Below are 25,481 nucleotides of genomic sequence, written 5' to 3'. Positions count from 1 at the left end.
ATCACCGCACACGTTGTGGCATGCAGATCCAAGAAGCCGTGGCTTTATTCTTTGACGTTTTTGCTGTTTAACCGTCGCAAGGCATTGCAAGGCAAGAGTCGGGGAAATAGGCTATTTGGGCCGAAGCAATGCGCCGGTAGCCAAAGCCGCGGTGAGAAGCCGGAAGAAGCCGAGTCTGAGCATCGGCCAAAGAGCACAAGGATCCCGAGGGGGAGAGCTTGGGGGGTATAGTATTGACGTAAGTACTAGAGCATCATCCTGGTCGATGGAACATTGAATTGACAATTTCACGCTTTATTGTCACAAAGAGAGCAGAAACTCCAAGAGAAATGCATCGTCTTGCACCAAGTGAAGCCTCACGTTAGGTGTCTCGAGAGATGCGTCCAAGCACGTGCCTCAATGGATGATGACATTTCCACATGCTAGCGGTTCAACTTTACCCCAGATTGAAACGTGAAAGTCAGCGTCCACCCCCATTCTTGTAATCAAGTACCTGGCCAATACCTGGCCTCTACCTCCCTCCGGAGCCGAGCTCTAGCTCGTCACCCGGTGCCGCTGGAGCCCATGGCATGGGACATTGCGTCCTCGGTTCCGGTCTCTTGTAGGTCCTAACCTCGTCCCTCTTCGGCTATGAAATCCCGAGCGCCGACGAGGACGCCCTCAGATGCAAGAATCCCGCGTCTCCTGCCCCAGGCATGGGGATAATGCTGAGCAGGCGGATAAATATCTTGCCTGAACAGGCAAATCCCACCGGGATCCTGTTATCTGTAGAGTAGAGCGTTGGAGAGATACTCCCGTCGTGACCAAGTGACGCAACTCACCCAAGACTCGAGCGAGTCCCCTCGTCCCCTCTGCTAACCAGACACCCACCGACGAGCCAATTGCCAGTCACTTAATGGTCAATTCCCACCAGCGCCAGCAACCAGAGACCGGCATCACACACCCCCGGCACCGGCACGTTCCCCACTACCGGGTCTTTTTGCTCTCGCAGCTGGGCTGGCAGGGCAGGGCACAAGGGAAAACGGCGAAAAGCTGCTCGACTCGCCGGTTGCCCCTCAGGACTTGAAAAGCTTCCCTCCATCCCTCTCCTCCCCCGCAGGCAGCGTCTTCAATACCTCTCAGTCTCCCTCCATCATGTCGGCGGCTCCCAGACCTGTATCGCGCTGCGTCCAGCGCAGCTCGCGGGTGCTCTCACGTTCCCAATGGCGGCCCGCAAGGTCCAGCATCTGTCCCGCGACGGCCAGATCCTGCCTCTCGAGGAGGAGTACCACCGCATGGCCCGTCATGAGGGTGCCAATGGCATCCCGGACCTTTAGTACTACCTCTCGCCTCCGTGATTCCGACGAAGACTTTGACCCCGCGAGCATCGAGCGTGAGGCCGACGAGGTCGACGTCTGTATCGTTGGTGCCGGCCCCGCGGGGCTCAGCGCTGCCATCCGCCTCAAGCAGCTCGCCAACGAGGCCGGTAACGAGGACTTCCGTGTCCTTGTACTCGAAAAGGCCGGTGATATCGGTGCTCACATCCTCTCCGGCGCCGTGATCCAGCCTACCGCTATCAACGAGCTTATCCCCGACTGGCTCGACGAGGACAACCCCAACCGCTTCGAGCATGCGACCCCGGCCGGCAACGACCGCATGCGCTTCCTCACCAAGACGGCCGCGATCCCTATCCCCGCACCTCCGCAGATGAGCAACCACGGAAACTACATTGTCAGCTTGAACCAATTTGTCAAGTGGTTGGGCGAGCGCGCCGAGGAGGTCGGCGTCGAGGTCTACCCGGGCTTTGCTGCCTCTGAGGTCGTCTATGGCCCCGGCGGTGCTGTCAAGGGTGTTGCTACCAACGACCTTGGTATTGGCCGTGACGGTAAGCCCAAGGAGACGTTTGAGCGTGGTATGGAGTTCCACGCCAGAGTCACAATGTTTGGCGAGGGTTGCCACGGCAGCTTGAGCAAGCAGGTCATTAACAAGTTTGACTTGCGCCGAGACAGCCAGCACCAGACCTACGGCCTGGGTATCAAGGAGGTCTGGGAGATTGACCCGGCCAAGTTCGAAAAGGGTCTGGTCGTGCACTCAATGGGTTACCCTCTGTCCAAGGATGTGTACGGAGGGTCCTTCATGTATCATTTTGGTGATAACCTCGTCCAGCTGGGTCTTGTCGTATCGCTCGACTACCAGAACCCTTGGCTTTCGCCCTATCAGGAGTTCCAGAAGCTCAAGCTCCACCCCCTCTTCCGCAATGTCCTCGAGGGCGGCAAGTGTATCTCATACGGTGCGCGTGCCCTCATCGAGGGTGGTTTCCAGTCCATTCCCAAGGTCGCTTTCCCCGGTGGTGCTCTCATCGGAGACTCAGCTGGCTTCGTCAACGTCCCCAAGGTCAAGGGCACTCACAACGCCATGAAGTCTGGTATGCTCGCCGCCGAGGCCGCCTGGACAGCCCTCAGTGAGCAGAAGGATGATGGCACAGTCTTCCTGTATGACTACGAGAACAACCTGCGAAAGTCGTCCATCTGGAAGGAGCTCAAGGAGGTGCGCAACATGCGACCGTCATTCCACACCCCGCTCGGCCTCTACGGCGGCGTCATGTACTCCGGCCTCGAGGCCTACCTCTTGAAGGGCCGTGTCCCCTGGACCCTCAAGCACAAGACTCCCGACCACGCCGCCACCCAACCCGCCGACAAGTTCCCCAAGATCGAGTACGAGAAGCCCGATGGCAAGATCACCTTTGACATCCTCACGAGCGTCTCCCGCACTGGTACGAACCACGAAGAGGATCAGCCTGTCCATCTGCAGGTCAAGGACTGGGACGCCCACACCGAAGAGACATACCCGCCCTTCAAGGGCGTCGAGAACCGCTTCTGCCCGGCCGGCGTCTACGAGTACGTCGAGGATGAGTCCAAGCCTCACGGCGTGCGGTTCCAGATCAATGCCCAAAAGTGAGTCAAACTCCCCACCGCCCCCTTGAAGCCTCACTCTTCTTCCTAAGACATGGGGGAGAGAACGCGCATCATCATGACGACCTCATTGCTAACATCTCTGCAACAGTTGTATTCACTGCAAGACGTGCGACATCAAGGCTCCTAACCAAGACATCAACTGGCAGGTGCCGCAGGGAGGCGAGGGTCCCAAGTACTATATGACCTAAGGGCCGAACAAGCCCTGATGTTCTGTTTTTGTTTCTTTACTTTGTGTATGATACCTGATTTTGTATACCTGGATGCATACTCGGCGCGTGAGGATGAGAGGTAAATATGGCCAGAGCCAGAGGAGGGGGAATCTGATTTGGTTGGGCATCGGAGTCGGCGAAAAACAACAACATGATCTCAGACATGAAGAGAACTTTCGAGAATGGACTGGACGTGATTGACATGCGGCAACAAGTGACATGCGGCACCTCCCATGTTGTTGATGAGTTCCTTTTAGCCGGCAGGCAAAAAATAAGGTGTCGGAGCCGCATGGATTCTGGCGCTCAATGCGAGCAGATGGAGATGGTTTGAGATCTAGAACCTCGAACATGTGGAGAGCAGCCATGGGAGGTGGCCCTTGCTTGCCCATGAGGGAGCGCGGCAGCCGTGGCACAGAATCAGAGAGAAACCTATATCGAGGCTGAGTAGATGGATGCATTCGCGGCGACATTCCACGGCCAACAGCAACAGCGCTGCTGGCTGCCTCGAGCGTCTTGCTTGTGCCTGTTTGCTTGTGCGACGGCTAGTGTTGCAGGTGAGCAAGGGAAGAAGAGCTTGTTCTGCACAGTCGCATTCGGTTCGTGCTTGACGAGGCCGTCAGCAAGCATGCCCAGGGAGTTCGTGAAGAGCTTCAACAACAGTGGACCTCCGGATGGATGCCAAGGGCCGGACAAGTTTTTCCCAAGCGAGGACTGGGCCCCAGAGGTCATCCTCTTGATCAACCTTTTCCCTCGTGTGCGGAGTCGTTTGGGGATCCATCAAGATTGCAATGGGAGAATAAGCTAGCACGACAGGGCGACCCTGGTAGAAACCCTGGGGAATTTCAAGTGAGGCTGGTTCGCAAGGGATCTTTGCTTGATAAAACCAGGCCAGGGCGTTGAGCGGAGACGGGTGGAGATCCAAACAAAGGTGGGCACAGGCCCAAGGTCGCAAAATCCAGAAATTGTTAGTGAGGTACTTCTGTCAGCAACCCCCCCATCACGGACGCGTTCTCGTAAGAGGTAACGGTACTGGGCGATCCTTGGACAATCGAAATTTTCGCGTCACCACTCGGGCGTCTGGTCACCCCGAGGGAAACGTGGCCTCAATGCAGCCTGGCCCAACATTCACATAGCTGCTGGAGCCTCGACCCCATCGCCTGTACGGAGGATGCAAGTCGCCGCACGGCTTCTCTTGCGGTGAAGGAGATAATAAAAAACCAGAACACATGAGCAAGACGAGAGAAGGCATCAACATCACGGAGCCTGGTGCAAAGCTTGCTGACAGTCACTCACGAGGCCCTTGTACTGGGTACGTGATGCAAACAGCCAGTCAAGGGCCGCACAGAACCAGCCTCCCTGGTGTCGCGACAGGACTCATGCCAGCCCGTCTCTGGTTGGTTGCAGTTGAATGACTCACAAAGTCGGCCGGCGGCTGGGGCCACAAGGGCACCAAGGGCACGAAAAAATGGAAAAAACCCACAGCCTGCTGGTTCCCGCCTGAGCAGGGAAAACTCTGCGCGGTATGGCCGAGCGCCTTGCGCATCCAGCGCAGATTAGATGAAGTGATGCGCCGAGCCGTCTGTCTGTTGCTTTCTCATGGCGTGACCTGACATGAGACGTTTGCGAGACGAACGTCGCAGAAAGCAAGCAAGCACTCACTCACGCGGGCGCAACGCAACGACTTTTGTGAACTGAACGAGAACGACGACGCGTCCAAGGGGGGACTAGGACTGAGAAATATCAGCAAAGGGGGCAGAGCGTGTTTCAGGGTGTCGGTGTCCTGTTGGTGGTTGGCGACAGTCGGTGGGTGGTTGGATGGAAAAGAGAGTCCCACGGGGGGCGATGAAAGGGTTTGACAGGGCCGAGGGTGGCTGGAACTTGAAAAGAGTGGGTGCGCGCTCCGACGACGGGGGTACGCGATTGGGGCAACGGGGGCGACTCTGGGTGGGCGCCAGCGCAAGGAGCGACAGCATGAGAGGGGCGAGCCCAAGAAAGCCTGAGATGAGTGAGTGAAAAAAAGCCAAAAAGCAACCAACCATGGTCCGTCGGTCAGGCCCTGGTCCATAATTTCCAGCCCGTCCCCGTGGCCCACAGGGCATTGAGGCTCCATGGATAAGCGCTGTGACGCTTTCTCTGGCGGCCGGATTGCGTGCTGCCCGTCCCAAAGTCCGAGACGAGTCAAGCCAGTCCAGGCCAAGCCAGGTCAAGTCAGGCTTTTTCGCCGCTGTGGTCTTGGTGCCCGCCCGCCGTGCCCGCCTTTTCCGCCGTCGTGATCGCTCCTGTCGTTGCTTATCGTCGTTTTCGTCCGTCACGAGTCGTTGCCGATGTCCGGTTCTTATTCTCGTTCGTTTTTGTCGTCTCGTCTCATCGCTGCTCGGTCATCGTCCTTTATCGCTTCCGTCGCGCTGTCGTCCGTCTCTTGTTTTGCTGCGTCGTCGAGGTCGTCTCGCCCTCTGTGCCCAACGTGCAGATTGGTGCGAGGGTTGGCGGTAAGTAAGTTGGTTGGGAAAGAAGAGGAGGGGAGAGAGAGGGACGGGAGGGACAGAAGAAAGTCCAGGGGGGGAGAGATGACGAGGACAGTAGGAGAATGGCTGACCACGGCTGGACTGTTTGCTCCCAGGTTGCTTGTGATCTCGCTGTTCAACGGGCACTGGCCACCATGGATTGGGCAGTGGGACCCCCTGGCAGTGGCGATCGCAGGCCTCTTGGGGCTCTCCTTCACTGTGCATCTGAGCCTGCAGCACTTCAAGTTCGAGCGCGCAGCAGGGATGGGATCCATGGACAGGATTGGATGCGATGCGATGGAGAAGAACCGAGGCTCGCCTCTTGAGGTCCTAGGTACCTCGACTCTGAGTGTGTTACAGCGTCACTTCAGGGGCTCAATGCTCAGACTGGGGTGCGTGGGTGGGAAAAAAGGAGATAAAATCAGCGTCGCGATAGCGTTTGATTGGCCGCATTGACTTTAGCGCGTGCGCTAGCGTCTGCCAAGCCTGCCAGCGGCGACGCCACAGGTAGCGTTGTTGCCTGGGGTGTCCTGCCTGAGCGGCCTTTGACCAAAATTATAAGAAGCCGGGCCTCCCCTCGCCCGCCTGTTTCGAAAGACCTGCGCGGAAGTCCCGACCGACGGCCTTACGTACCTACCACTTACGTTCGGCTCTCCTCTACCTAATACCTGCTACCCCACGACGTCACACCCCACACACCACACCACCACCAAAAAGTCATCGGACATTTTTTACACTTGTCCATCTCAGCCTTTGACCGTCATCAAGTCAAGGCTCACTCCCTTGTCCCTATTTCTCTCTTCTTTACGTTATCTCACCGTCGCGTCCTCGCCCTTCGGCAGACGTGATCGCTCTCTAGTTTGGGAAGAAAAAGGACCTGGTGCCGACACCCACATCTGCGACCAGGCAAAAAGAACTGGAACACGTTCCTTGCCCTCCATCGCTCCTTGCGCGCAATCGATTTCGTTGATCCCGACCAAGACCGGAAGAAAGCGATCCCCCGCCGCCACCGTCGACGTCGCCGAATCGGTTTGCGCTGTTGTAGACAACAATAAAAAGAAGTTGCTGTGAAGTGAAAGAAGTCCTTGCTCGGTCTTCTTGAGTCCTGGTTGTTGGTTGGTTACTCTCACGAGCACATCACCACACGTCAAAAAAGTCAACCGACTTCACTCCATCACCTTCCATATCGTTCTGCATTGATCCTCTGCCTTCGGCGCTTTTTGAGGACAATCATAGTCGCTTGGACAGCTTTCTTGTAGGGGACACATTCACTTGTTTCTCTCCCGCGCCGATTGGTAGGTTGCCCCTCTGACTCACTGCACCGCCCCCTACCCCACCTATAAATACCCCGTTTCTTCTCCCATTTTCAAACTTCTCTCCTTCATCATTCTGGCGATCGCTCTCGTGTTCGCCTACAACCACATCGCGCACCGCTCTACCTCTGTGGGTAGCGCGCCTGTTTTTTGCTCATTTCGGCGTGCGATGCTAACTGGACTGTCTGTCAGATCTGTTCAGCGATTTTTACGAACCGTTGACACCTCTCTCGATACCGACTCCAATCATGGAAGGCATCCAGACACACCCCTCGAACGCGGCGCAAGCCAAGGCCTTCACTGCGCCTGGGTCGTTGTCGTTCCCCGGGGCAACCAACGAGTTGACACCACCCGCTGGCAACGGGAATGCAGCTCAGCTCCCTGCTCCCAACGGCCAGCAGGCGGCAAATGGCAACGGGGTGACTCCCGCGACGCCTGCCGCTACGCCTGCTGCCACTCAAGGACCTAGTGGAATCACTCCCACTCTTCAGTATGTATCCTCCTGAGTGACCTTTTCCTGCTCAGTGAGGCTTATCTCGCAAACTTCAAGGAACATCGTGGCCACTGTCAACCTTGACTGCCGCCTTGACCTCAAGACCATCGCCCTGCATGCGCGAAATGCAGAGTACAACCCTAAGGTACAATAGGTTCTGTGTTTGCATTGTGTTGCGACATGTCGCTAACCTTGGCCAGCGTTTCGCTGCTGTCATCATGCGAATCCGCGAGCCCAAGACCACGGCCCTGATCTTTGCTTCTGGCAAGATGGTCGTCACCGGTGCCAAGTCGGAAGATGACTCGAAGCTTGCGTCGCGGAAATACGCCCGTATTATCCAGAAGCTCGGCTTCAACGCCAAGTTCACCGACTTCAAGATCCAGAACATTGTCGGCTCCTGCGACATCAAGTTCCCCATCCGTCTCGAGGGTCTGGCTTCGCGCCATCACAACTTCAGTTCTTACGAGCCCGAGTTGTTCCCTGGTCTTATCTACCGTATGATTAAGCCCAAGATTGTGCTGCTCATCTTCGTCAGCGGCAAGATCGTCTTGACAGGCGCCAAGGTCCGAGAGGAGATCTACCAGGCCTTCGAGATGATCTATCCTGTGTTGCAAGGTTCGTGCCATGTTTTACTCTTCGACCAGACATTCGCTGACTCTTTCACTATAGATTTCCGCAAGGTCTAAAGCAACATCCACCCTTCGAGATGTCACAGTCTCGGATCACCACTATACCACATTACCGACGTGTATGATAGACAACCCGTCACGATACCACGATTGCTTTTTTCATTGCTCGCCGCTCTGCTTGGTTTCGACAACCGAGCAGAGCGGTCGAGTTGCGTTTGTATCATTTTTGAATTGTTTTCCTGCATTGCATCGGCGTTGGCGAGGAAGGCCGGAAAGGGCATTTTTGCGAGGGATTCCGGTTCAAGGGGAAAAAGATAAGACTACTCATCCCGCGACACATCATAGATTGCTCGCGCCGGTCCTGCGGCGCATGCGCTCAGATGACTTGAGCGCCATTAATTATCAAAGGGACACGCTGAGTGGAGGGGAGGAGGCAGCAAAGTCGTGAAGCGCTGCTGGAGCGAGCCTGAAGAGGCTGAAGAAAGAAAGCGACCTGGTGACAGGACGCGTGAAACACAAGGAGAGCAAAGCTGGCGACCTTGGTCGTTGGCTGAGATATCCATCAAGTCGCAGACCAAGATGGACTGAACAAGACTTCGAGGCAAAGCCTGAAGAGTGCGAGCAGCTCTGTTCTGTATTCAGATAGGAATCAAACCCGAGTTCTCTCCCAATGAATGAACGTGCTTGGTGATGTGATGTGATGTGTGTCTTACCAAAATGTGTGTGCCTTGTGTTTTGTGTGTGTCCTCCAAGAGAAAACATCGTGTGCGTGATCCCCAGCTCACGTGCCCAGCCAATCCCCTATCTTTGATGGTCATGCCGGCCAGCCCCCGGGGTCTAGTCCCGATCCTCGGCAGAGCTAACTTCGCCCAGCCGCAGATATTGAGCGGTTCTAGCGCCATGCTCACGCCTCCCCGTCGGCCACCGCCGTGATCGGGAGGTGGGAACAGGAAAAGTCTTCGCCTTTTATCGGCACACTTCGACCGCCTCCTCGGGAACGTCCACGTAGATAATAAGGGATTGTTCTTCTAGACTTCTAGAGAAAGCTTGTCGTCTTCCCATTGACACGTAGATCGCCCTCGTCCGTCGCAATGGCCCGCGCTCCCTCCTCCATCCTTATCGTCGGCTCTGGCGTCTTCGGCCTCGGCACCGCCTATGCCCTCACCCAGCGTCCCTTCTACTCAAACACCTCCATCACCGTTGTGGACGACTGCGCAGGCCAATTCCCTCCGGAGGATGCTGCCAGTGTAGACTCTTCTCGCATCGTGCGAGCCGACTACTCAGACCCTCACTACGCCGCGCTTGCCGCCGAGGCCCAGGAACAATGGCGACAGCAGGGTGACGACGAGGTCGGTGGGCAGGGAAGATATTCCGAGTCGGGCTTTGTCCTCTGCGCAAGCCACCCGCCCAAGGACTTTAACCTCAAGAAGTCCGGCATGGACTATACCAAGGAGAGCTGGAAGAACGTCGAGTCCATCGCCCAAGCCACGGGTCTGCCCACTGATAAGATCGAGAGACTGGAGAGCACAAAGGCCTTGCAGGAGAAGCTCGGAACAGACGGTTATCCCGGCGATTGGGGCTACCTCAACGGTAACTCTGGTTGGGCCGATGCCGGAAAGGGCATGCAGTGGCTGTACAAGAGAGCCAATGCCACTGGACGGATCCAGTTCGTTGACGGCAAAGTGACAGAGCTTGTGACAGAGGGCGACCGGGTTGTCGGCGCCAAGCTTAGCGATTCGAGGGTTCTCAATGCCGAGGTGGTGATGGTGGCTGCCGGCGCCTGGTCCGGCTCCCTCGTCGATCTGCGAGGCAGGACGGAAGCCACTGGGCATGCCGTCGTGTACATGGACATCACAGCGGAGGAACAGAAGGCCTTGGACAACTACCCGGTGGTGTTGAACCTGAGCACTGGTCTATTCGTGATCCCACCGCGGAACCAGGTCCTCAAGATCGCCCGCCATACCTTTGGATACATCAACCCCGTCAAGATCACCAAGGCTCTGCCTCCGTCGCCCACGGATAAGCGAGAGCCCTTTATCGCATCGCAGCCATATACCGCCCGCAACGACGCTTCGAACCCTCTGCCTGCCGAGGCCGACCGAGATCTTCGCCGAGCGCTGAAGGATCTGACCCCCGTCCGTGGTCTGGAGAACAGGCCATGGAAGGAGGCTCGCATCTGCTGGTACTCGGATACACGCGACGGCGAGTGGCTCATCGACTACCACCCAGGCTGGAAGGGTCTCTTCGTGGCGACGGGCGACAGCGGACACGGATTCAAGTTCCTGCCCAACCTGGGCGACAAGATCGTGGACGTCCTGCAGGGTCAGGGCGGAAAGCTCGGAGACAAGTGGCGATGGAGGGAGATCGAGAACGATGGCGTGGGAAGGGAGACGGACGGTGTTTATAAGGGTCTGATCACCGAGGACGGTAGTCGAGGTGGTCGCCCCCTTGTCTTGTGCGACGAGCTGGCCAAGGGGCGGGCTCCGATTGGAGAGCCAAAGGCTAAGCTATGATAGAACATTAGATGGCCTAGATCATTTAGATTGGATAGTGTACAGATGAAGCGTTAATAGTCAAGAATAAACTTGTTGTATTGCTGGACAGTCATGTCATGATGGGGTGCATGCACAAAAAAAGACTAGACACCAGTACACAGGCGTCTGCCTATCCTCTCCTCAACACAGCTATGAAGTCGAAAGAGCTGGGAGACACAAGAGGTCTAAAGTACCTACATTAATTTTCTCATTGATACATCGACTTGAAATTTTGATGTATCTTATCTGAATCTAGTTGCAATACTTGTGAAGGATTAATCAACCTCCTCATTGTTCAGGTGTCTCATTTATTGTTTTCGATCCGCGGTGTAGGGTGAGCATCGAGCTTGATCCAGACCAATATGACTGTATCGGGGTTTATGCAACAACTAGCTACTTGAGACGCCGCAATCGCGACAGTTTGGGCGCATGAGCTTGGGGCTTTGGGCTTTTCTCATCTTACGCCGATTATACACCCTTGAACCCAAACGATGAACTAACCCAGAGATACGCGTCGCGGGATCAATAATGTCTGCCGGAAAAGGCTTATCCGAGTTCCCCGACCTGGAGGCCAAGCTCCAGAAACCAGCCAAGCAGTCCGCCTTCGAGAGACAGAAAGCCGAGGCCGAAGCCAAGCGACAACGAGAGGCAGCCGAAACCGCCGCCGTATACGATGAATTTGTAAAGAGCTTCGATCGCGATGACGATTACGATGGCCACGGTTCCCACAGCTCTTCGGGGCCCTCGCGCCCGCGACCTGGCTTTGGAGGGCCGCCTCCTCCCGGATCTGGCGCTGGAAGGCGACATTTTGGGACGTCAGGGTTGAAGAGCGGACCGGGGAGCCTAGGCCCGCCTCCATCTTCGTTTGGAAAGAAGCGATCGTTCCAGGATTTTGCGCGGGCGCCGCGGGAGAAGGGGATCTTGGGCTACGAGGAAGGTCCTGGCCCTGGAAGCGGCACGCTATCCGCATCGAGGGCCTTTAACACGAGCGACGATGAAGACATGGGCGACGCGACGAATCGGGCGGAAGAGAGAGCCGTTGCGAAGCCTACACTACGACTGTCCAGTATGCCACCTGGAACCTCACCAGCGATGATCAAGGCGCTCATCCCGGAGAACCTGACGGTTGAGCATGTTAAGATTGTGCCCCCGGCTGGGTCTGGGAGCTCGGAGCGGAAACATACTGTCTCTATCGTGACTTTATCACAGGACACACCCGCGAACGAAATCGATGCCGCCGTCAATACCTTGCAAAACCGCTACCTGGGCTACGGATACTACCTCTCGCTTCATCGCCATCTCTCTTCAGCCGTGGCAACCTCAGCTACCATACCCACTCTTGGATCATCATCTTCTGCCTCACAACCGTTCGGTGCGAAACCTGTGGAACAGGCTTCAGGGCCACACAGCGCACCGGCGCAACATGGCTTCCACCGGGGCTTTGCGCCTCCTACATCATACGGCGCTCCTGGAGCGGGTGTGAACCGGGCCAACCTTTTACACGTTCCGGTGAAGCCACCGCAGGACGTGAGAACCATTCAGCTGATAAGCAAGGTCATAGAGGGGGTCCTCGAGCACGGACCGGAGTATGAGGCGCTGCTAATGTCACGACCCGAGGTTCAGCGGGAGGAGAAGTGGGCATGGATTTGGGATGCCAGGAGTCAGGGAGGTATCTGGTATCGGTGGAGGTTATGGGAAGTCATCACAGGATCTCAGCAGTCGCAAAAAAAGGCGAGATATGTGCCTCTCTTCGATGGTGCCCACGCATGGAAGGCCCCGGAGAAGAACCTGAGTTACGAGTACGCGACGAAACTTGACGAGTTTGTTTCTGACTCGGAGTACAACTCATCAGACGAAGAGGACTTTGATGACGAGAACAAGCGAGAAAACCCTGAGGGGGAGTCGGAGAACACATTTCTCAACCCACTTGAGAAGGCCAAGCTCACTCACCTTCTCGCGCGATTACCGACAACAATAGGCAGATTGAGAAAGGGCGACGTCGCAAGAGTGACGACATTTGCGATAACGCATGCCAGCCGCGGAGTTGATGAGGTTGTGGACCTGATCGTGTCCAACGTCGAGAAGCCTTTCGCCTTGACAGGGGCAAATCCGGACAAGAAGCCTGATACTAAAGAGACACAGCAAGCCACAGGTTCTGAAGAGACGCCCAGTAATGAGGGTCCCGACATTAGCGCTGCCAGCCTGGTGGGCTTGTATGTCGTTAGTGATATCTTGTCGTCTTCCTCAACAAGCGGGGTACGTCACGCCTGGCGGTTCCGGCAACTTTTCGAGACGGCTCTTAAAGACCGCAAGATCTTTGAGACGCTGGGACTCATGGCTGAACGGCTCAAATGGGGTCGCCTCCGCGCCGAGAAGTGGAAGCGAAGCATCAGCCTGGTCCTCAATCTCTGGGAAGGCTGGTGCGTGTTCCCTGCGGAAAGCCAGGAGTTGTTTGTGCGCAGTTTTGAGAACCCTCCATCATTGAGCGTCGTTGACAAGGATGACACCGAGGAGGAGAAGAAGGGCAAGTGGAAAGCAGTGGAGGCCCAGCAAGGCGAAAAGGAACGAGCATTGCCCATTTCTGCCGAGGAGGTAGATGTTCCCGGTGAGCCAATCGACGACGACGACGTTGCTGGAGAGCCAGTAGAAGAGGATGACGTCGAGGGAGAACCGATCCAAGAGGACGACATTGATGGGGAGCCCATCAACGAGGACGACATTGAAGGCGAACCTATTGAGGAGGACGACGTGATAGGGGAGCCGATGGAGGAGGATGAGGCTGGGGGAACAGCACCTCCGCCAGCACCGCTTGCTGTCGAGGAACCAAAGCCCAAAGAAGAGCCACCGCGCGTTGGAGGGCCGACCAGGAAGCGGATGAGGGCCGTGGATATGTTTGCGGACTCGGACGACTCGGACAAGGCCTCTTGAAGGATGAGGGGGATGATGCTACCGACGAGAGACATCCTGAGAAGGTGTCAACATGAGACTTGCGAGTTGGTATTAATATATAACCAAGGTTACACCTTTCTCTCCCACCCTAAAAGCACACACGAGTGCTAGCGTCCTAGTCGAGTGGTTAACTCTTCCTTACTTCCGCTCCTATAAACTCTCTCTTCTTCTCCGCAAACCTAAAAACCACTCTTTTTGGGATTTCATAGGCTCAGTTGAGAGATTTATAAGTAAAGTTACTCCTTTCCCTCCCACCTTAAAAGCACATGCTCGTGCTCAGCGTGCGTCCTGGTCAAGTGGTCTCTTCTTCAATTCCGCTCCTACAAACTCTCTCTTCATTCCGCATACCTAAATCCACCTCTGACCAGGCGCCACCTAAAAAAACCGCCCACCTATGAATCTCTCTTTTTGTTATTTCTGCTTTCGGTTCGGTCGTGTTTGGCCAAAACTTGGTAGATCACCCGTCCTGCCCTTGAAGACTCGAGTGAGGAGGAAGATGGAGATGACCTCCTACAAAAAGACAAGACACCGATTTTTCGGATGGGAAAATGAAACGCCCGTATATCCTATCATAGTCTTTCGACCCCAAGACGGCGTTCGTCTATTGACCAATAATGTCTGGGCTGGTTGATGCCATCGTGAGATGGCGCAATTCAACGGTCTGAGCCCTTAGCGAGGCCGAGTGGTTTTAGAGCTTAACTTGGTTGGCGCTTGACGTCAGAAGCAGCTGGGGAAAAGGTTTGCAAGGGGATTGTGGACTTGAAGGGAAGATGTTCTCTCTTATCGCACCAATTCGAGAAGTTCAGGCAGCTCGTGTAAGCTTGTTGAAAGGGCATAACTGTTCACGATACGCTTGTTACATGCAGTAACTGTGCCCAGTTGCAACAGTGGATAGCACGATAGACATGGTTCTATGTGGCGGGTTCTATGACCCAACGAGGTAATAGTTCCCAGTGGCTGATAAAGCTTAGTGCACATGGCGTGGTGTCTCCACGGATATCTCGACAGGGCTTCTTCACAGAACAATGCTTCATTATTCCTCGAGCAAAGACATATCCTGTGATTCCGTTGCCACCTACCTGAGAGACGAGGCTATGCCGGAGGAAGCAGGTCTATTGAGACATGTGATATGCAGTAGATCGGCAGTCAAAGCAGCCGGAGGCATGGATGGGATGGGATGAGATGACATGCACTGGGATCTTACGGGAGACTGACATGGATGGGATGGAAGAGGAAATGTGACGGAGATGGGAGAGCACAGGCAGGCAAGCATTGCACATCTCGGAGAGCCGTGCTTACAAGAGGAAGCAACGCCGTTGGTCCATCCAGCGTTGGCGAAGTTGCACGGGACGGACAAGGCGTCCCACGGATCTAGTGGATCTCATCGTACTTGATCAAGCCTGAACTAGCCCGCGGACCGTGCCTCTCTCTTTGTCGTTGGGCACGGAAATTTCTACTCGTGGAATTAGCCAAGCCAACCATGGAGGCGAATACCATCGAGAAGACATGGATGAGGAAAGCAAGAGGAGCAATCGGTACTGTTTGGGGAGGCTCTAGTAGTGGAGGAGGAGCTGCTTCGGATCCATCCTTGGATGGCGGGTGGTGGTGTTGATGCGCCCACGGCGTTCGGCCAATGGAAACTTGCTCACTCGGCCGGGTTGTGCTGGAGAAAGTGCGGTTCCATGAGTGGAGAGGAGAGAGAAAGCAGGAGAAGCGAGAAAACAAGGCCAACGGCTCGAGGGGACGAGGAAAAAAGATGGCTTTGGTCTTTATCTGAGGTTAATGTGAGATTTTGGATCCCCTTCTTGCCCGTGACGCTGCCCGTGCTTGAGGATGAGGTGAGATAGAGCACGCCGGCCGGCCGAGGTCGATCCCGATGCCCCGGCCGTACCGCCTCCGTCTCGGCGGCCGGAGGTTGGGCCACCTTCTTGGAGGGAGACGGGGCCGAGCTGAGCGCTGTGACACCCCATGGCTTAGCCATCTCCCACTGGAAGGCCTGGATTCTCCCCAGGTTGTTTCCGTAGCGCTCAGTCGTGTGGTGAAATATTCCCCGAGTCAAGAAAACAGTGTTTCCATCGTACGACGATAACGACACTTTGGCCATCATGACTCGGCCCTGAGACCTTCCCCCGGGTCATGAAAAGACGGAAGCAGACACTTTAAGGACCCTGCCGCTGAAGGTGTGTGTGAGCGATGGTGAATGTGCGAGCCAAGTGCCTAGCTGGGTTTAGGCGAGTCTTGGGGCGCGCTTGCTGCTGTAGCCCCCCGCATAGTGGGGGGGTGAATGGCTTGTGCCAGCAACCCTTTGGACTTTTGGAGGCTTGTCGTTCCTTCCCTCTCGTTCACGGCGCGCGCGCGGACGGCGCCTGGCTGCGTAGGTAGGTTGCTGCTGACTTGGGTCCCTGGAGACTCGGTCGTGGGTCTGGATCGCACCTGCTGCTTTACCTTTCCGCTTCGCTTCCATCCAACAACCGACATCTTGAAAGGGAGGCAAAAAAAGAGAGATTTCCCCTTTAGACCCCCTGGTTCTATCATTTGCTCGGTTCTCTTTCAATTCTCTGCGCTTGCGCTCCTTGAATTGCCTCGTTGCTTCGATTCCCGACCCTCGTCGCTCCTGCCGCTACGACTCACCCATCCGCCGCAGAACTCGAGTCCCGGTCTCCCGCTGTCCCTCGCTCGTCGCGCAAGCTCCCGAACCCCCTCGTCTCGCCCTCGAGTACCGCCGAGATATTGACGACGCCTCGCCTTGTGTCCTTCTGCCTTGATGTCGATTCTGGCGGGATTTGCGCTCTTGTCCTAGGCCTTGAGGTGCGGCTCTGAGCCCGTCACAGTAGTCGAAGCCGACCGTCTTGCTCCACCTCTCGTCACCCGTTGCACAGGTCTCCCGACCACCAACTCGTCATGCCTCTCATCAACGGCCAGAAGATGGCCTGGTAAGTCTCTTCGCACTGCCCGACATACCTCGATTGGCCCCTGTTCATGTAAACGTACCTCTGCGCAATTGACTGACTGTTTCAGCGAGCCCTGCATCCGCGGCCATCGCTCGACCAAATGTACTCACGCGAACGAGCGATTGATGGTGCCTGTTCGCAAACCAGGCCGTCCCCTGAGTACTTGTCCTCACCCGGCATCTCGCCCATGCTCCTGTGGCAGAGTCACAGCCGCCATCCCCAAGAAGCAGCCGTGTCGCTGCGGCTCCAACAAAAGCGCCGAATCTCCCACTGGGAAGCCCGAGAATGGCGACTCAGCAAGCGAATCGACATCTCAAAGTCCTTCCAGCAAGACAACAAGTTCAAGTTACCGAGTGCAGAAGACGAGCTCTAGGAGCAGCGTCTCCAGTCGGCGACCATCTGTTGACCCAGCTGCACTCCAGAGGATGGACCCTGGCATGCTCAATATCATGCCTGCCTATGACGGCATATCTCAGAAGCCTGCTGCACCCCTTCCCGAGATGTCTCCCTATGGAGCCATGGGTATGACGCCGGCGGAAAGCCCATTTGGGCCGGTCATGTATCCCATGTTTCAACCACATATGCCGCCTCCCATGATGAGCGCGGATGGCTCTAAACCGGTCCTGGCTTCCCATGGCGTTTCCATGGCGACTCCACATATACCGGAAGAAACGAGGGAACCTGTGGCCAAGGGCGGTTCGTGTTGCGGCGGTGGTAACGCTGATGATGATTCTGCTGTCCCTAGCACACTTCCTTCGATGCCGAGTCCTCCGACCAAGACGAAACCCAAGAGTTGTTGTTCGTCCAGCATCAACTCTCCTAAACCGGACCAAAAGTCAGACACGGTGCCCACATCCGACGTTTCAACGCCGAATGGCATGGTCATGTCACCTTTCCCACCGACGCCTATTATGATGCCGAACGGCATGTATGCCTATTATCCCCAACCTACAGTATTCACCTACCCCCCACAGTACGGCTCCTACTTGCAGCCTTTACAACCCGAGCAGTGGAGGCAGGTCATGGCATCGATGACATTTGCGGGTCAAGGTGGTATGCCGTCTCCCTACGGCATGCCATACCCTCCTCCAGGAACGCCTCATTCGGCCGCGGGCACTTCTCACCAGTGCAGTTGTGGCGCATCTTGCCAGTGTATCGGATGTGCGGCCCACCCATACAACGAAGCAACCCAGAACTACGTTCGATCTGCGTGGCAGAGCATGATGGAAGATCCTCAACGAGCACAGACCCACAGCAGCGCCGGCTATACTCATGTTAACGGACACGGAAATGCTGAGATGCCGACAACGAACGGTTCGGGTGCACCAACGGTGCCTGCTGTCGGACCTGCTGAAGGAACGGTATCGCCAGTTGCACCACAAACGCCATCCGAGGCGGCTTCAGGGGTCAGCGAGGAACAGGCTCTGTCGGCCAACGACTTCTTTTTCGTCAGTTATCCGTTTGGAGACTCGTGTGCCGGCGAGCAAGCGAGCTGCCCTTGTGGAGATGATTGCCAGTGCCTTGGCTGTGTGATACATAACAATTCCGAGGTGGTGGCAGAAGGGGTTGCTGAAGCATAGGAGCGGCGCCTATATTGATCTGGGCCATCGAAATAAAGGATATACGACCCGTATTTTCTGGGAGAAAGGGAAATTTGCACAAAGACGAAGGAGAATGAAGATGGATGTTATAGGAGCTATTGGTTTGGAAGCCCGTGATTCAATGATACCCCTAGACTTTTGGGATGACGAAGAAAGAATGTCGCTGAGCGACTAAAAAGGACAGGAGAGAAGAGAAGAGCAAATATTCAGAAACTCCCCTTCAAGCTTGTCTTTGGTGTTTGTCCCTTGAGTTCTCATGGCGAGAATGAAGCCAAATTGAAGAAAAGCGGGGCGCACTGTGCCGGCCGTGTTCTAGACTCCAAAATCTCGTGCTTGACGAACTTAGAGCCTCTTTATCAACACTCTGAACTCTTGACGAATTACTCTCAAGAGCCCCATATATAGGTATCATCAACCTCTGGGAGTGCAAAAGGAAAAAAAAAAAAAAAAAAACATCGCCGTTATTCTGGAAAGGACTTGGGATGGATCATCGGAGTCGCATCCGCGAAAGGTCGCCGCGTCGCGAACATGGCTCTCGCGACAGACGAGACAGGAGAAGCCGAGACTCGCGTTCGCGCTCTCGGTCACCAGCTCATAAGCGCGCAAAGACATCGTCCTCGCGCCATGAAAGACACTCGACCGAGCCAAGTGGCCACCACTCATCATCCAGGCATCGGCATCGAGAGCATGCGAGCCGCGCGCCGGTGACGCTCCCGTTTGACGCGAGGCAGCTGTCCAAAGGAGATTTGGGCGCGTTTAGGCCGCTGTTTGCCGACTACCTTGATCTTCAGAAGCAGAAGGATATTGAAGAGATGGATGAGCGCGAGATCAGGGGGAGGTGGAAGAGCTTCATCGGGAAGTGGAATCGTGGGGAGCTGGCTGAAGGTTGGTATGATCCTGAGATGTTTGCTCGGATTACTGCCCAGAACCAGGGCACTTCCCGCGCTAGTCACTCGACTGCGAGAAGAGACGAAAGAGAGGAGAGGGTGGATGATAATGCCAAGGGAAGGGACGATAACAGCGAAGACGACGACGACTATGGTCCTACCCTCCCAACATCGGATCCCACGCGCCGATCTGGACCGGGAATACCCACGCTGCAGGACCTCTCCCTCCGCGCTGAACTCGCAGAGGAAGACAAGCAAGCCTCCATCGCAGATCTCCGCGCCGAACGCAAAGCCGACCGAGCCGTCCAGCGCGAACGCCTCGACGAGCTCGTCCCACGCGCCGAGCCAGGCACACGTGAGCGAATGCTCGAGAAGCGCGCAGCGGTATCTGAAAAGATGCGGTCGTTCCGCGACAAGAGCCCCGGGGCCATGGAGGCGAGCAGCGAGCGCGAGCTCATGGGGGGAGGGGACTCGCTCGAGGAGTACAAGCAGGCCAAGCAGCGGGAGCAGCGGCGCAAGACGGAGAGGGAGATTCGCAGGGAGGAGATTGAGCGCGCAAAGAGGGAGGAGATTGAGGAGAAGAGGAGGGCGTGGAGGGAGAGGGAGGAGGGGACGATTGGGATGCTCAAGGAGTTGGCGCGGCAGCGTTTTGGATAGGGGAGAAGATGCGTCTATTTTTCAGGTGGAATTATAGGGGTGTTGCTTGGTGGTTTATGACATATTTTATGGGCGGTATCGTGGGTGTTTGGAATTATCGATATTATCTGGCGTCGACTGAACAAGAGGTGGATTTTTTCATTTTCATGGCGCACGCACTGTGGGAGCGCACATTCGGCCCACTCTAGTCAAAACTCTTTCACGACATCAAACACCAAAGCAGAGACTCATATTCAGTCCATGATACAGGGGTTTCTTGGGCAGATTCGAGCTGGAAGACGCAGGAATCGACGATAAACGGTTGTTGCAAAGTTAGCAACGCTCGAGTCACATCACCTGTGCCTTATCTCGCGCCGCCAAAAAGGCTCATTACACTCTCACATCTTGGGCATTCATCACTCGGATACAGTCGAAACTCACATCACAATGGCCAACGAGGTAGACTATGGCTTCGACGGCCTCATGGACGATCCCGAGGACTACTACCCCCCTACGCCGCCGCCTACGTCCCAGGTTTTCACAATGCAGAATGGCAAACCCATAACGCTGCACCTCGTCGGTGCCAGCCCAACAGAGGCTCACCATCTCTGGAACGGTGCAAAGATGATCGCCGACTTCTTTGAGGATGGTCCTTCTCGCGTCCGCAACAAGACGGTCCTCGAGCTAGGAGCCGCTGCTGGTTTGCCCAGTCTCGTTGCTGCCATCCTTGGCGCTCGCAAGGTCGTCGTGACTGATTTCCCGGACCCGGACATCATCAAGATCATGCAGAAGAATATCGACGAGTGTGACGAGACGGTCGAGCCCAAGGGACACATCGCCGATGTTGTCGATGCTGTTGGGTTCGTCTGGGGCGCTGATCCCCTTCCTCTCCTCGCTCACCTCAACCCAACCCAGCCAGAAGATCCCAAAGAACGGTTCGACATTCTCATTCTGGCAGATCTTCTCTTTCGACATAGCGAGCATGGTGCTTTAATCAAGACGATCCGAGAGACAATGCGGGTTTCGCGCGATAGCGTTGCCTATGTCTTTTTCACATCATACCGGCCGTGGAAGAAGGAGGCCGATGAGCGTTTCTTCGATATCGCGCGTGAGCAGGGCTTTGAGGTGGAGCAGATTGCCGAGCGCCGCCTGGATAAGCCGCTGTTCGAGAACGACCCTGGTGACCTGGAGGTGCAGAAGACGGTGAGGGGATTTGCTGTCAAGTGGTCTGCCGAGGCGTGTAGTTGAAGAGTCAGAATCAGACGAGGTTGAAACAAGCAATGGGCCACTAGAGTGACGAGGTTGAGCTCGGGCACTTTTGATAATGAGCGACGATGATGATGACTATCTAGGTTAGCAACTTGAAAGTTGAGATCCGACACTGAAGTCTGTACCGATTCAAACCGTTGGTTACTGTCTCCCCAGCTGCTACGTTACAGCACTTATCTCCTCCACTCTGCTCTACAGTGTGCGAGGCAGGCGAGTGAGATGCAGCAAGTCGTGAGCGAATATGACGGTAGTCTTCCCCACATCCCATGGGTTCTTGCATACACAAGACAACACAAAAAAAGCCGTGTCCCCGAGCTTTAGAAACAGTCGACACCGCATCTGCAAATACCCACGGACACAGCAAGGGTCCTCGTCGTCCGATAAACCCCAGATCTCATCATTCTGGTCATAGCTCTCCCCCTTGGACCGAGCTACTGCTGCTGCTGCTGCTCATCCTCCTGCAAGCCACAAGGCTCAGAGATTTGCCCTATATCATCGGCCCGCGGGTCTCAGACAGACACCTCCAACGTACGAAACCAACCCCACATTGGTGGCCGGCGCGTAATCCATCATGCCAGCCTCGCCATATCTTGACCAACTGAACCAGGATGGCTTCGTCGTCATCAAGTCCATTGTCGACAAGGACAAGCTTGACGCTCTGCGCAAGGCCAGTACCAAGGCCGCCGACTTGGCGCGCAGCGGGGGATGGCCGCACGTCCGGACCGTGGGCAAGCAGTTCCCCCCGTGGGATGCCAGCCAGGCTCGCGAGCACGGAATCTGGGGCGTTCAGCACCTTATGAAGCCCGACCTACCAGGTCACGAGCTCTTCACCGAGCTGTACTTTTCCGACGCCGTCATCGGAATCGTCAGGCAGCTGCTCCAGTGTGAGGATGACCAGCTCATCATGGAGCTCTTCAACATGCTGGTGAGACCCGACAAGGACTTTGAGTTGAGGTGGCATCGCGATGACATCCCGGCCGAGGCTATGCCCCAAGAGGAGATGGAGCGGCTCGGGAAGCACGCGTATCACGCCCAGTACAACTTTGCCCTGTGGGAGGATGATTCCCTGATCGTCGTGCCCGGCTCTCACAGGCGCGCCAGGACAGACGTCGAGCGAGACGCCGATCCCTTTGCCAAGTCACTGCCAGGCCAGCTTATCGTCAAATTACAGCCCGGCGACATTGTCTTCTACAACAACAACATCCTGCACCGTGGCGTATATAGCAGCAGTAAAGAACGCATGACACTGCACGGTTCCGTGGGCCATGTACAGGGCAGCACTCTGCGGGCGAGGAACGTCTTGCAGCACGGGGTTGGCAGCTGGGTCGACAAGTGCGCCTTTGGGCCGCTCGAGGACGCCCAGAGGCGGAGGGCAGAGGGGATGAGACAACGCCTTGTCCGCCTGGGCAGTGAGAGCGGTCAGGTCGGCTTCTCGCTTCAGGGTTGAGCCCCCCAAAGTCCAAGGTCCAAGGCCCAAGGAGAGCAAGAGGGAAACGTTTTGATGTCATATCTGGCTTGGTGCCTGAACAAGATGGCGGGTCTGGGCATAAAGATTGGTGCCGAGAGGGGTGCGGTACAACTCCCGCAACGGGTCTCGTCTCGGGCGAATGAGGCAGCCGAGAATGCTCGAGGGCATCTGATTCGCGACCTCGATGCTGATTCCCCCTGCTGCTGCTGGCCCTTGAGAGCCCGCATGTGCTTCAGCGATAGGTAATACACATGTACCGTTAATGTGAGATCAAGCTGGCCTATACAGTAGCCCTGCCCCCTCTCAGCCGCCAGGCCTCCCCGTAGGACTGCCATGATAGGTCAGCAGCCGAAAAGATCTGACTGACCATCGAGTTGATTCCGTCCTGTCCTGTGGCCCTGGCTGAATGCGGCACAAGTGGCATGGTGGCCGAGGTAGATAGTCTATCATGTCCCGGACAACAAACCGAGATCCCGAGCCTTTGACGAACAACCCCTCCGGCACAACTACACTACCTCAACAACAACGGTGAGACGATTCGACATCCGGGGCAATCTGGGGGATGCCAACTCAACCCCCCCACATCCCAATTACCCCGGGATCGGATGTCATCTCCTCGGAATCATCTGGGGACCCCAGATTCGAAGACGTGGAGCTTGAAACCTTGAGCAAGCCAGCAGCCTCTTGATCGCAGGACACGTGCATTGACGTGATAGTAACGGACCGGAGAGGAAGCCGGTGGTTGGACGCTCGGAAGTCGTTGGGGGGATTTGTTACACGGCGGGTGTTTGTTGCGGGATAAGCGAGTCATTCTGGCAACCCGTGTGTTCTTGACCAGAGGAATTGCCCCGAGAACAGTGCCTATCCGTCGGCTCCATTCCGGCATGAGAGAGAGGGTGGGCTCGGCTTATACTCAGGACGACCCCATGGGGAGATGAAGCCTTGCACCTGGAACGCGGGGCAGGTACATCTAGTAGAGCTTCAGCCGTGCTAGTGGTGCGGTGCCGTGGATAATGGCCCCTTGTCACCCATCATCTTCAGCGGCCCATCTCCGGTGCAGGACAGGACCGCATTAGGGTTCCAAGAGAACCGAACGTACACACGCTCGCACCCTCGCTGCATCTTCGCCGGCGGGCATGGCATGGCGCGCGAGGAGACGATGAGCTCATACGATGCAGAGACTCATGGTTGAGCCCGAGATGCCTGCAAGACCAGTCCGGGGGCCAGATCCAAAATCTACCCCACACGCACCGGCCATGGGGGTCTCCGCACCTCCACAACCATGGACAACCGCTTGACAAGGGTCACTGGGCTCGCCTGGCTCGTCCGTCAGTGAACACTTTTATTTCCCACCTCTGTTGAATCCGGAAGGTTTTGCCTCCATGAGATGTCTTAAGCGAGCCCTGGACGAACCTAAAACTCCATGGGCTCACCGAACTGAGACCAGATCGAGGTAGGTAAACAGTCGACCGCCCGGTACGCCAGACAAGAGCCGCCCACACCGAGTCTGTAGTCGTGCCCAGCTAAACGAGGCTGTCTGGAGCCCGGCAACCTTTGTCTGGACTACGTCGTTGATTCAACAAAGTCGCTACAACAGGCCCCCAACATAAAGGCAAGCATCAGAAGGCGGCCGTTGACAGGGACCCTGGACCTTGGCGTGGAGGCTGACTGCCGCCGTTTCTAGTGGTGGTGTTGCAGTTGCGTGGAGGCGAGGGAGGGCGCAGGTGGAGGCAGAGACAGAGGCGAGCATATGGAGGAGCTGGAGTCTTGTACTTGTCGCTCAAGGTGTTTGCCTTCTGGCCGGATGCGAGCATGGCCTGTATCGGACACCGACAAGTCCACCAGAAGCAAATTGTCATCATCTTGGGGGGACGAGAGATCTTGGTCCATCCCTTGATACCCCAGCTGCCTCAGATATCCTCCTGAGTTCTGACCGCTGAAAGGGGGAAACATGGGGGAGTTGACGTTGTAGAGTGCCTGGCTTGAGTCCTTCTCTCTCCTTCTTGACCTGACGATGATCCTCAATGTGTTGACGAAAGTGCCAACAGGAGTGTCTTGCCCTCAGACCGTCTTCGTTTCCCTTGACCCTTGTGTCTTTTCATACTGCATCGTTGACGGGGCTAGTCCATGTCCATGGCGTTGCTTTGCTCATGCTCCTTTGCTCCGCATCGGACTCACCCCGCTTTCCACTCTCAACGAAAAGCGGCTTGCATTCCCATCTTCCGGGCATCCACATGGCGGCAAAGTCTCGAGGCAACGGCGCAAAGAGCGGCTGCGGGGAGGGAACGGAACTTGGCGTGATTGGGCAGAAAAGTTGTGAAAGTCGTTGATGTTTAAGCTGCACGGGAGGATGAGGTTGCAAACAGTTTCACTTGTATAAGTGTATGTGAAGCAGGGGGTTGAATAAGAGAGACGATAATGCAAGGAAGACGACGACGATCAGGAAACGAAGATGCCATGGCTTGACGCCAGTCATCAAAGTGCATACCTGGGGTCATCAGGTTGGACGAGACGATGCAGCATATTGGTCAGGAGAAGCAATCAAAGGGGTCCGTCCTGCTAGGCACTGTAACAGATGGCTGATGCATGCAGAATCTGGGGTTTGGCCTAGGGCTGGATGACGGATCGGATTTGAACGAGATTGGATGATTCGAAGCAGATAGGCTGAACTAGAAGTTGATGAGAGGGAGAAGCCAAGATGAATGGATTCGCCATGGTGTGGTGACAAGACCGATGGCTCTTTGGCAAGAGCGAAAAAGAAAAAGTGGGAACGGAAGGTGAGCGCGGTTGGGCGGGAAGACTAAGCTTAGGAAAGAGCTGGGAACATCGTCATGGCGTCCAGGGGAAACCAGCGGTCTCTCCAGCCAACTCAGTGCCCTAACCTCTGGGCTTCTTCGCCTTTACTCCAGAAGAGGCAGGGTAAGGCGACTGCCATTGTCGGTAAGTGGTAAGTACCTTACCTGCCGTAACCAGGTAGCCTGACGATGGGCCTATTGCCAAGTGTCTCATTGGCCGGGGTCGCGACAGGGACACGTAAAAAAATCCTGCTTGCATGGGGGACCCAGAAGGCCAAGTGGGACATTT

General features: G+C 55.9%; 8 protein-coding genes across 8 annotated transcripts; all 8 read left to right on the top strand.

Annotated features, from left to right (window-relative positions):
• Nucleotides 1-1,134: 1,134 nt before the first annotated feature.
• Nucleotides 1,135-3,142, top strand: NCS57_00391200 (Electron transfer flavoprotein-ubiquinone oxidoreductase; the record flags this gene model as incomplete). Its single annotated transcript, XM_053053889.1, has 2 exons — nt 1,135-2,933; nt 3,043-3,142. 2 exons carry the CDS (start codon nt 1,135-1,137, stop codon nt 3,140-3,142), a joined length of 1,899 nt encoding a protein of 632 aa, XP_052916049.1.
• A 4,086-nt stretch (nt 3,143-7,228) lies between these two features.
• NCS57_00391100 (uncharacterized protein) lies at nt 7,229-8,159 on the top strand (the record flags this gene model as incomplete). Its single annotated transcript, XM_053053888.1, has 4 exons — nt 7,229-7,470; nt 7,531-7,618; nt 7,674-8,088; nt 8,143-8,159. The coding sequence occupies 4 exons, from the start codon at nt 7,229-7,231 to the stop codon at nt 8,157-8,159; spliced, it is 762 nt and encodes a 253-aa protein (XP_052916048.1).
• Nucleotides 8,160-9,193: 1,034 nt separating this feature from the next.
• Nucleotides 9,194-10,615, top strand: NCS57_00391000 (DAO domain-containing protein; the record flags this gene model as incomplete). Its single annotated transcript, XM_053053887.1, has 1 exon — nt 9,194-10,615. The coding sequence occupies one exon, from the start codon at nt 9,194-9,196 to the stop codon at nt 10,613-10,615; it is 1,422 nt and encodes a 473-aa protein (XP_052916047.1).
• Nucleotides 10,616-11,164: 549 nt separating this feature from the next.
• Nucleotides 11,165-13,564, top strand: NCS57_00390900 (CID domain-containing protein; the record flags this gene model as incomplete). Its single annotated transcript, XM_053053886.1, has 1 exon — nt 11,165-13,564. The coding sequence occupies one exon, from the start codon at nt 11,165-11,167 to the stop codon at nt 13,562-13,564; it is 2,400 nt and encodes a 799-aa protein (XP_052916046.1).
• A 2,922-nt stretch (nt 13,565-16,486) lies between these two features.
• On the top strand, nt 16,487-18,116 carry NCS57_00390800 (Copper-fist domain-containing protein; the record flags this gene model as incomplete). Its single annotated transcript, XM_053053885.1, has 2 exons — nt 16,487-16,518; nt 16,604-18,116. The coding sequence occupies 2 exons, from the start codon at nt 16,487-16,489 to the stop codon at nt 18,114-18,116; spliced, it is 1,545 nt and encodes a 514-aa protein (XP_052916045.1).
• Nucleotides 18,117-18,665: 549 nt separating this feature from the next.
• On the top strand, nt 18,666-19,681 carry NCS57_00390700 (uncharacterized protein; the record flags this gene model as incomplete). Its single annotated transcript, XM_053053884.1, has 2 exons — nt 18,666-18,841; nt 18,898-19,681. The coding sequence occupies 2 exons, from the start codon at nt 18,666-18,668 to the stop codon at nt 19,679-19,681; spliced, it is 960 nt and encodes a 319-aa protein (XP_052916044.1).
• A 426-nt stretch (nt 19,682-20,107) lies between these two features.
• Nucleotides 20,108-20,908, top strand: NCS57_00390600 (Protein N-terminal and lysine N-methyltransferase EFM7; the record flags this gene model as incomplete). Its single annotated transcript, XM_053053883.1, has 1 exon — nt 20,108-20,908. One exon carries the CDS (start codon nt 20,108-20,110, stop codon nt 20,906-20,908), a length of 801 nt encoding a protein of 266 aa, XP_052916043.1.
• A 592-nt stretch (nt 20,909-21,500) lies between these two features.
• On the top strand, nt 21,501-22,376 carry NCS57_00390500 (uncharacterized protein; the record flags this gene model as incomplete). The annotated part of the gene is made up of 1 exon (XM_053053882.1): nt 21,501-22,376. One exon carries the CDS (start codon nt 21,501-21,503, stop codon nt 22,374-22,376), a length of 876 nt encoding a protein of 291 aa, XP_052916042.1.
• Nucleotides 22,377-25,481: the final 3,105 nt, after the last annotated feature.

Source organism: Fusarium keratoplasticum, chromosome 3 (assembly GCF_025433545.1).
Source record: "Fusarium keratoplasticum isolate Fu6.1 chromosome 3, whole genome shotgun sequence".
In the NCBI taxonomy this organism is placed as follows: domain Eukaryota; kingdom Fungi; phylum Ascomycota; class Sordariomycetes; order Hypocreales; family Nectriaceae; genus Fusarium; species Fusarium keratoplasticum.
This window is presented reverse-complemented; position numbering and strand designations above follow the sequence as displayed.